Source organism: Pieris napi, chromosome 11, assembly GCF_905475465.1.
Source record: "Pieris napi chromosome 11, ilPieNapi1.2, whole genome shotgun sequence".
NCBI classification, from domain to species: Eukaryota; Metazoa; Arthropoda; class Insecta; order Lepidoptera; family Pieridae; genus Pieris; species Pieris napi.
The window spans coordinates 7,709,916-7,721,462 of record NC_062244.1 but is presented as its reverse complement, the minus strand read 5'-3'; the positions used below and the strand labels follow the sequence as shown (position 1 = coordinate 7,721,462).

Sequence of the window (11,547 nt, the reverse complement as noted above, 5' to 3'; positions counted from 1 at the left end):
TTTGGGATCGTTGCTTTTAACAGCTTAGTACACTGAAATTTTGTGTGGTTTACCCATGCATTGTGTCTGCGATTTGGGACTAAACTTGTTTGTATTTGAAGTTAATTTTCATATTTTAGCCACACATTTTGTTGAACATTGTTCAGCTTACAATGCGAATGAAAATTTTAAATGTATAGGAGTGTCAATATTAAACTAAATTCTCAATATCATCACTTTATTTCAATGCTGAATTGAATATTTTTATTTCTATATAAACAATTTAAAAATTATAAGTCCTTAACTAATTAATATAATATGACAATCTTCAGTCGGACTCTTCTGTTTTAGCCTACGCATAAAATACTTTCTTTTACATTCTTTTTCACACACTCGAACCCATCATCTTTTGTTTCTGATTATACGAATAATTGTGTACGTTACAACTGAAATTATAATCTATACGTACTTTATTATTTTTATACAGAAAATAATATTGATTTTGGTGTGGAACAAACTTAACGATAAGTTTCATAATGGCGTTGCACGAAATTCAAATTTTAATCATATGAAATGTACGAAAGTTATTGAATAAAATAATCTTGAATTCGTAATTTTGCACTATAATATCAATCTCAAAGACCCGAGTAGCATCTTGACCTTTCGCCAGTAGCTTCAACATACAAAGCAAGATGTACAATGTGAATATTTATGAGGATCAAATGCTGGCAAATTCGACTCTGCAAGCTTTGAAATGTAACAATGCTTCGTAAAGAAAATGCTTAATCTCCTATACAAATTGATATAATTCAGGTTTGAATTTAGAATTACCCTTTATATGTAATCTTAATAGGTATACTATAAAAGTATCTGTTTGGTATAACTTTATAATTTTGTTCTTAGCTTATTTACGCGGACTTGAATCAAAACATGTCTATATGAACTTGTATAGTTTACTCGGGTCGATTATAGTTAAATAATCATATAACCAGAAACAAGACCGCATACGCAATAATTATTAACAAATTACTGCAATTATTTAATATAAATGTTCCACAGACAATACATCAATATGCACATCGTTTATACCTAAACAAACACACTAGGTACATTTGTCACTTAGAACAAATTTAACCGCATGGTCTCATATTAAAAAATATTGTTACAATTGCTGAGAAATTAAGAGTAAACACATTAACGGTATTTTGTGAATATCGATAGTATTAAACGCTTAATACGCATATGTAAGAATATTTGTATGGAAACCCTTACAGCGCCTCTGGCGGCTACGCGCAGTACTAAAATTTCTCATACAACTATTTGCCAGTGATTGTTGTTGTCGTTTGCTTTGTCAAAGTCAAAATAGAGTTCGAAACAATAATTTACTATTTAAATTAAATTTGGACCATTGTGTTATATTCAAGTTTTAATACAAGACCATAACTATGTACGTTAAAAAATTTCATGGCAGTGGTTTTAATCACATTCAGTGGTGATCATATATACATTGAATGACCCCTCAAATTTCTAAGTACGAATAATTGCTCCGATTATATTAAAATACATCAACATCGAACTTGGTTTTGGAATGTAGGAATTAGAAACATTTCTTATAATATATTAATATTACAAACTATTTGTACGCAAAATAATGGATACATTAAAAAAGCACTAATTAAAGAATAAAGATACGTTATGGTATTTAACTTGACAATACGAGATCGTTTTCACTAAAGATACATCGAACTGTCAAAAATATCAATGTCAATGTCAAAATAAGCGGGAACCGGACTGTCAATATTTTCATAAAATATTGTTACAGAGGTCGCTTAGGACTTTTGACAAACCATAGTAATAACATAAAAAATAAAAATTAATTCTATAACTTAGCTAGACTTTAGAAGCTCTTTTTCGCTTAACTATTTATTTTGATAGCTATTTTAGTCTTTGTGGACACAATAAATGAAAAAGATTCATGACGGAAAGGCATGACCCAAATATTTAATTAGAGTAAATACAGCTGCCAGGTATAAGTTTTACTAAACAGGTACTGAACGCGAAAATTTCACTAAACGACTGACTTTTGATTCCATAGACAATAGTCACGGTATACAGATAAGTAATAAAACGCTGCCACACAGTATCCTACGCATTCGCAGCTTGGCCTCTCTACCAATATTGCAAGAGGATTTGAAAGATTTTTATACGTATACGTTTAACACAAATACAAACTTATTTTGAGATGTTAACAAGAGCAACACAAAATACAGAGGATAATAGTGATTTGTTTATATCTAACTGGTATATGAAAAAATATGAACGCGATTGTCAACATAGAAGAAATACAGAATCGGTTTTAATATATTTACTTCGAAACTGCGTTCTATAAACTAAATCAAGCTGCCTATTTGTTTTAATATCTGTCTAAGATTGACAGTACTTAAGACTTAAGTAATGACATTTATGAAATTCGGTAAAGCATTATATTTTAGGAATGTTATAATGGATAGATCCTAGACACCAAGAGATGTAGAAGTTATACTAGTGAATATAACACTTCGTTGATATGCATAATTATAAGACACCTTGTATAATCGCCTCTTACATGGTGTCCCAAGTCCAATGCAAGTAATGAAAACAAATGAAAATAAGTGTATTCTGAAAATCTCGAAATTTCACGTCAAAGTCACCTCATCCAGCAGAATGATTAATCGTGTTCCATAAACCATAGAGGTGAATAAGGTGAGTTCCTGTTAAAATTCCCTAGTTTACAGAATCATCCTACTGTTTCTTACGTACAGTAATGAAAAAAGGTTCTCTACCGCATTAATTACAGCGTAAATTTATGTAGTATGTGATGACATTATTTACATTTTAGCAATGATCTTGGGATACCTGTATTTTAGTCATATAAAAATTACTTATGCATACGTATGATTAAGGATTTAATTTACATATTTACACAGGTCTAACTTCAATTAATTAACTATTACCGTTCATTAATGTAAACACGAAAAGGTTTTCCACAAGAAACTAAAATTTTAATTTTAAACATTTATTTCGAATGCACCATATTAATAACTGGACGATATCGTTACAACATAAACGCTGGATAGCGAACTAAACCAATTGACATCAAAAAGTAAAAAAAAAACTTAAAACTAAAGTATTAAACAAAATCGAAAATGGGCGGGATATATCACCATTTTTTTCGCTGGCAACTTCTTTGCAAACAAAATACATAGAATTGAAATCAATGGCACTTAAATTTAACTATAACTGTCATAAATGTCACTTAGTAATACTATGAAAACTACGTTTTTCGAATAATTTACAACCATACAAAAAATGCAGTAATCTAACTTAATTAAGATTATAAGTATTTCCCTTAAGTGTTATTTATAAAATTACATACAAGAAGTAATTTAGGCATTTCTACAACGATGCCTAAACAACGATACAAATCAGTCAATTCTTAAAACATATTAACATCGAAAAATGCTAACTTTTTACACATTTCGTTTTAAATTGTTCTAATTCACTAGGAATTTTCGCCATCTTAGAAAATATGTTCATTGCAATAACAAGCGATTGACATAGATGCGGGTAGATACTGTACTACCTGCATAAATTAAATTCGCAAGAATGAAATCTATGTGTTTTTTTGGGTTATCCAAGAATTATGTATATCAGCTTCTAAATAGTTATATTTAAATTCATAAAAGCCTTAGAGAGCAGTAGATACTCATTAAATAAAATAAAGAAAAATACAGAAAGTATTTCGTCCAAAACATTGGACATTACAATTCTACCCGCGTCTTCATTAAGCACTAAACGCCATAATGCGTAATCACAAAGTCACTTACGGTGGGGTCACTCACAACACACTGACCAAAAACCCAGATAGTCAAAAACGCCTATACAAAGGTGACTTGGTGTGGCTACACGAGCCAAGCGTGATGCTAGCACCAGGACTCCTCGTGGGGCGCTCTGTCGTCATCCGAATCACCATACATATCTGCTAGTTTGCGGAACCGCGGCCCGAATGTGGATAGATAGTTGAACTTTAGGTCTTCATCATCGGTACCTGTGGAGATAATATATGTAAGAGAAGCTTGGTAAGGGTTTTGATTTATTTATTTTATAGAGCTAACAACAAACAACTCTAGCTAACTTATTTGCCAGAGAAGTGTCTGAAAATGTAAGACATTCCAATCTTTTTAATATTGACGTTCGTAAGTGTACCAACAAATACATTTCGATTTGTCCCTTTCATCTTTCAGGTCATTGAACTTTTACATTCGAACGAGAATATTTGCTAGAAAATACCAAAAATATGTTTACATATTGAAATTTATTAACTAACGTTAAATCACATAACTAACAATAAGCCATGTTTTTGAATTATATCAAAAGAACGATATAATCCACAATGTACCGAAATCATTGATCATCCATGAATGTTTTGTGGCAACCAACGGAATATAAAACGCACAGAATGTTCGTTAATTATTCGTTTCTCGTATCGCACGTCATTTGGCTCATTAAATCGAGTACTGTATGTAGTGAAATGGCATCAATTACTGTAATCATTGAGAAGTTAATAAAACCCGAGTATTTTGAATTACTCGAACTTTTTCTACCGTTGTGATTGCTGAAGCGGCTTGCGCACATGTATGTTAGTTAAAAAGTATTGGTAGAGTTCTTGAAGTTTGTATATAGTCTCATAAGTTTGTATGTATATGGTCTCTAATTTTACGTCTTGACGCGAACGCTTTTTTAAAACAAATATTTATTTATTTATTAACACTTAAGTAAAGTTGCATACAGAAATATACAAAATTGACAAAATGAGGGTTGAAAATGATGATTGAAAAGGAGGGCAACTTATCGCTTTCGAGCGATCCCTTCCAGAACCACAAAACACAAATATATATTTACTCGAATCTAAAATATTAATTAGAATGAAAATATCTTCTAAACTTTCTGAGATGTATTTTAAACTACTTTCAAGCCAACTACGTCTAAGAATTTAAGTCAAATTAATATTTCAAAATTCCCTTATTTTCGTATGATTGATGTCGACTTCACATTAACCTTAATAGGAATAACTCATAGTGCCAAAACGCACACTTACTATAAATCGTTTTTGGCATGTGCAACTCGGCTACGGGCCAAAGAAAGTGACACCGTGTATTATACGTCTAACTATACCTACGTGGCAGGTGTGACACAAAAGGAAATCAATACATTTCATTTGATATAATTGTACTGTAGTGGGATTCAGAAACGAGACTAGTGACTGACTGTACTTCCGTAATACAGAAGTCAAGGTTCGCTCTAAGTCGTTTCTGAATCATTTCCTAACAGTACTCGGGATAGTCATTTTCCAAAACGTATTAAAAGGATCTACCAAAGAAATATCTAAATCAAAATGCAATAGAAAAACTAGAGCGTAATATAATGTGGGTCGTAATGATTTAACGACATAAATAACAGTTTTGATATAATCGCGAATTTGTATATCCGTATATATATACGTTTCAAGTGATGTAGCGTGGTTAGCGAGACAGACTTCAGATACGTTCGAGAAGTTTTTTTTAATTTTACGTATATCAAAGTCGATATAAATCTTGTCCAATATTTTTATTATATTATCAATATTAGTTTACTTATGTCGCTAATGAGCGTTTATAGCCGATTTATTACCGAAGATATAAAGAAAAAACTTACAGCTAGCCAATGATGAGAGAGAGCCGCTAGTGTTGCCATCTCCCTCGTACGCGTAATGCCTGACGTCATCATAGGGAGTGATCTCGGGGTCGCGGTCTAGGACGGATTTCTTGTCGTCTAGGAAACCGGATATATCCGGTGCTGCGCCTACCATACCTGGTTGCAAAAGTTGAGTGAGACAAAAGTTCCTTCACCTTATTATAATAAAGTTGTATACTGTAAGGGCGAATTAAATCATTTTGTTAATTACCAAATTCATAAACAGAATGTAATTACATATACAGGTATAATTTGTGTGTTGTCTTCCGTACATTCAGACCGTGTTTCTATACTTAAGATGTAAGGTGTTACTTACAAAAGTTAGATTATTATAATTTAAGAGCTTGACTAGTACTTTGACCTGATTGATCACCTACTTGCCAATTATAAAAAAAAACAAATGATCCCGTGACAGAAACAGAAATCTAAGGCCCAGTCTTAATAGGTTGTAGCGCCACTGTTTCTTTTTTTTTTAAAGAACTATACTGGTTCTTTAGTTCTTTGACAAAGCTTCTCTCAGACCTACAAAAAACTTACCAGGCGCTTGTAAAAAGGCCACATCGGTATCTGGAGGTGGACCATCATACATCTGCCGAAGCACATGCAGGTCATACCCTGCGTCTCCTTCACCACCACCTTCATCCTCATATGCTATTATATTCTCTCTAATATCATCTAGTTCCTTTTCTGCCCACGCATCAGCTCGACGTCTGTGGACTACCACCGCCAGGAGAAGAACTAAGAAAAAAATGGTCTATTATTTCAGTACAATGTTAATGTTTATTATATTATGATTAAAATCATTTATTATGAAAACAAAGGTTCGTTTCCGACTAAGCAACATTTATTGTGGGTTGTGTACTGAGATTCGAAAAAAATATCGGTCTATTTAAACTAAGATTTCGGCTAAGGAACTTTTTGTTACAAATTCTCGAGAACTATGCAATAATTCATAAAGAATAAGTAAAGCATAAACACATGTATGATTGACTGATGATAATGAAAAGACAGACAAAAAATCATGAAACCCAATCAAAATAATTGGATTACTTTATGAAATATTCACGCAGTACAATATTTGTGTAGTTACTCACTGACTAATATGGCTATACACACAAGTATAGCAACGAGGAAATTGGTATCGATTCCAAACGTTACAGCAGTGAATACGCTCTTCTGGCATCCAGGGTCTGCATTCACTTCTACTGATGGTCTGCCCAGGTTGTACATCTGTGGAAAAAAAAGGTTAATTACTAAATATCGATATGTATTAGCTTCTGAGACAGTCTTTTGTTTTTACGCACATAAAAACATTTTATAGGGTTTTAACTATGACAATTTAATTACTGTTTATTTCTCATTGCTTTAAATATACTATCGTGATTGCTGTACACACAAGTCGTGACAATTTTATATTTTTAATTTATCAGCATTTTAATAGCTTCTTTAAAAATAGTATTATTAGTCAATGTTTAGTTCTGGTTTCTTCATCTAAAGGTTCAAAATAGTAAGAGACCAATCAACGTTTAAGAAGTTTATTTTCAGCTGAGTGATCATTTAGGTATATAATCATTATTCTGTCATTACAGCTAATTTAATGGACCTTGGAACATAACTCCTAATAGTAACCAATTGGAAAAACCTTTTAATAATTTCAAAGTTTTCTTAGCCAACTCCAGTTTCGGATGAATAGAAAACAATCTTTTAGTGAAAACTATTTGCAAAGTGCTTTAGGGAAATCCACCGAGATAGGTTACTTTTAAATAATCTATAAAAGCTGTCCCAATATATTACACTATATTGCTACTGTAGTTGTAGTCGTTATTTTATTTAACAAGAGAGGTCGATCGTTTATAGTTTGGGCTATAGAAGATTTAACGGCGAATATAATTATTACATCTTATCGATATCGATATCACGGTCTTATCGATAAATATATATAATATAGTAATAGTAATATATAGTACATATAAGTTAAACGTTAACGTTTCGTAACGTTTTTAACCGACGATTTATGTTTATGATTCGCATCGCATTTTTACATTTATTTTTGATAGTTCGTGGAGATCCTCTCCTTAGAAAGGCGGAACTTGGTCATTTCGCGCTTAGGCCCTGCTAGTTTGGTAGTTCGATGATACTGGACGGCGCGGCGCTTTGCGCTGGGGCGGGCGTAAAGCTTGACTTGCCTTAGTTTGAGTTTTGTCTACATAAGCCTTGTTTCACTCAATTATATACTTAATGTAGAATGGTATAATTTTAAAGAGTTATAAGGTTTAAACTTAAGCGCGAAATAACCAATTTCCGCCTTTCTAACGAGAGGATCTCCACGAACTATCAAAAATAAATGTAAAAATGCGATCCGAATCATCAACTTAAATCGTCGGTTAAAAACGTTACGAAACGTTAACGTTTAACTTATAACATATCAAGCATTTTTTAATGCAAACCCTAAATATCACCAATTCCTTTATACAGTTCAATGACTACTTAGAAAATTAATAATTGAAATTTTATTAAACAAGAATTCATTTAGTTAACATAAAGACAGATGCGAATAAAACATAAATAAGACACGAATGAGTAGAATACATAGAGGTGTTGAAAGAATATAAAACTGATCTGATCTTTATAATATACGAATCCTATATAGAATTGACTTAGTTAAATGTTAAAAACACTTACAAAATCGTTGTACGTAAAATTACTGATGCAGCCCATAAAGTGTTGGTTCGTTGGTACGTGCTGCCAGCCGAACGAGCGAGCTAGGTCTTGCAGGTCGATACTAGCGCCACCTAGCTGCAGCGGACCATTCACTGTGAACAATTGTTATATACATTTTATTTGGAGCATGTATAAAATGTTACATATAAAAACTTAGGCTATTCTGTCCTACATAATCTCATTATCGTGAATCATATTTGGAAAGTACATTTCAATGACGTAAATTACATAACATTCTCATAATATTATCATGTAAACGTTGAGAGTATTGACATAGTGGCTAAGCGTACGATTCTCACATCTGTGGTCGAACGTGGTTTTAGAGCGCTGCTTCAATGTTCTTTTGCATTTATATGTAATTTAAATAATTGATATAATATTTCTAACCCTATTTCATGCTGAAACCTATATTTTTAAAAAGCCTAATTACCGTTCAAAATTTGCCTAGGCGCAATTGGTGCCGCCAAACTCATGCACGTCGATAATTTGCATCTATCCACAAACATTTCAATGGAGCTCTTCATTAGAACTATTTCTATTAAATGCGGCTTCCCATCTGCCACGTGCACCACGCTGTTGTTTAGTTTGGTAGTACCGGAACCGTAGTCGACAAGTAAGATTGGATATCCGTCGACAAGCTCCAGCGACATGAAGTCTGAAACAAAAATACATTGTTACAATTATAACATTTATTATACAAAGTAGAAGGTTCCTAGATAGTGCTAGGATAACTACGGAAGGATTCCTGCTAGTCTTAGACGCAAACACTACATCAAGTCAGGTTGATTAAAAAGTTAAATTATGTGGACCCAAATATATGAGGGCTTAATATATGTACATACATCTATTATTCATATGTAATTGGTAAATATATTTACAGAAATGTGCTTATTGACGCTTAAAAGTTAGTGTTATGATATAATTAATACATTTGGACCGAGCAAATCAGAGACAAAGTATTCAACGTAATTTGGTATTGTATAGTTTTAATGGTAATTTTGAAAAGGTAAGACTTTAAAGCAAATAATAGTGCTCAAAGTTACAGAAATATATGTTAGAATAACAAATGTTATGGTAAATTTTACAAATTTATACGAACTGGGTTTCAACTACGAATACTATCTTGCGTGGCTCACTCTACAGAAGCCTTATTTTGCATTTTACTTGCAACGTTTTGTTTGTATCATTTTAAAATATCAAACTAAAATATATATATGTACTAGCAGACCGGCCAAGCGTTGCTGTGGCTAAGGTTTTTGTTATATTACATAGTAGCAAACTATTCAAGGGAAACGGTAGGAGAACACCAGTCATGGGGACCACCATGCTTTTTTGGTGGCTATGGCATTAAATTGTAGCTTATGTGAAGCGTTGGTACTTTCAACACAGCGCCATCTGTTAGAGTTGTGACTATCAAATAATAAACAAATATTTTGCAATAAAATAATATTGCGGGTATAGATGTAAGCTATCCTATCTTTTAAGTTGGATCAAACTACACACGGTGTGCAAATTTGATTGATATCGGTTCGGTAGTTTAGGAGTCCATGCGGACACGTAATTTATATACATTAAGATTTCAAATACACTTTTACTAAAATTGTCATCCATCATATTTTTTATAATCAACAAAATTTTCACTATTAAACCACATATATATTAATGAATAAATAATTTAAACATATTAAGCACTCAATAAACAACAGATATTATTAGACAGAATTATAATAATGGCTACCAGCTGTATAGAACATATTAAGACTGCATTTAGTAATTTTTAGTTTAATAATAAAATTACACAAAAAAAGTTGAATTATGCCTTCATGTGTTCATAACAGAATGTTTGAACAAAGGCTTACAATCACATTACTGTGGCCACGCTTTGCTGAGTGTTATAAAGCTAATGTTGTTCCAATTAGGTGCAGCTTATAATGCTACAAGTGCTATTAAGAACCGCAGCGATTATGTGCGAAGCTTTAGCTGCTGTATTTGGCTCAAATTCAAGCTAAAACTCTGCTTATTGCACTTTAAGTAGTATGGGATGTAAAAGAAAATTTACTGCGCTCATGTTTACATAATACTTTCATGATACTAAATATTGCCTGTTCAAGAGCGTAAATTTAGTTAAATTCTAGCTGCAGTCTTTATTTTAAAATAATAAATATAAATAAGTTTTATCGATTTGGATTAGATTGTGGATTTTCGAAAGGAAACAAACGTTGTCATTTCGCTTGATTTTGATTGGTCGAAAGAAAAGGTCGAATCTCCGTGATTGGCCTAGATAAATGCTAATGACCAGTGACGCGTACTGTCATTTCACTTATCGTTCAACATTCCCTCGCATGTTTGAAAAGTATAAAGTTGTTTTAATAATATTTATTGTTACAGCTAAGGCTGAGCACAAGAAAAGCGACGTGTTGTCCTAAACGCATATCTCCAAAATCTTAATCGACTTAAAACATTTAAGTCTTAATGGAAATTAAGATAATTAGAGCGCGAACAAAGTTCGTCGTATAATTAAATTTCGATACGTCAAGTGGGGTTAAGACAACGTTTCACGGCACGAAACATCAATTGTTTGCCAGTGTTATCTTTCGACGAATATTAATTACAAACAAACAAACTCCACCGCCTTAACCAACAAATAATGAAGTAATAATTATGAAGGTGTTTCTATCGGTATTAAAGGGGTCAATGTAAACAATATAACAGCTCGGAATTATTAAAGGGAGTCCCAAAGCGGTCGATAACCCTTTGGGTCGAAATTTGTTTCCCAGTAGACATAAGCGAACTGATTTTCGGGGATCGACGTGGTTTTTAAAAATCTTCTATTTTTTGGCACGAGTTATTTAGTTTTATTACATAACACCTTCTAGACTACAATTTTTTTAGAAAGTATTTTTGTTTAAAACCAGTCAATAATGAGAAACTAATAATATATATAATTATATTAATTTAATTTGTTTTATTATATTTTTATTTAAATAGTACTAGTTAATTACTGAAAGTCACAAGCGAAATCCAGTTAACAATACATCCTGGGATACATGTTTTGTTACCTGTTTATGAGAATAA

General features: G+C 32.3%; 1 protein-coding gene across 5 annotated transcripts in view; it reads right to left on the bottom strand.

Annotated features, from left to right (window-relative positions):
* Nucleotides 1-203: 203 nt before the first annotated feature.
* Nucleotides 204-11,547, bottom strand: part of LOC125054164 (DE-cadherin) — a 194,852-nt gene continuing 183,508 nt past the window's right edge. For 4 of the 5 annotated variants that reach the window (XM_047655895.1, XM_047655897.1, XM_047655896.1 and 1 more), the window contains 6 exons: nt 8,903-9,127; nt 8,434-8,564; nt 6,846-6,981; nt 6,289-6,489; nt 5,713-5,868; nt 204-4,066 (listed from right to left, as the gene is read on the bottom strand). In XM_047655895.1, the coding sequence (XP_047511851.1) occupies nt 3,942-4,066; nt 5,713-5,868; nt 6,289-6,489; nt 6,846-6,981; nt 8,434-8,564; nt 8,903-9,127 (974 nt within the window). In that variant the 3' untranslated portion in view covers nt 204-3,941. The remainder of the gene's footprint in view (nt 4,067-5,712; nt 5,869-6,288; nt 6,490-6,845; nt 6,982-8,433; nt 8,565-8,902; nt 9,128-11,547) is intronic. The other variant, XR_007117669.1, reaches the window with a different exon arrangement.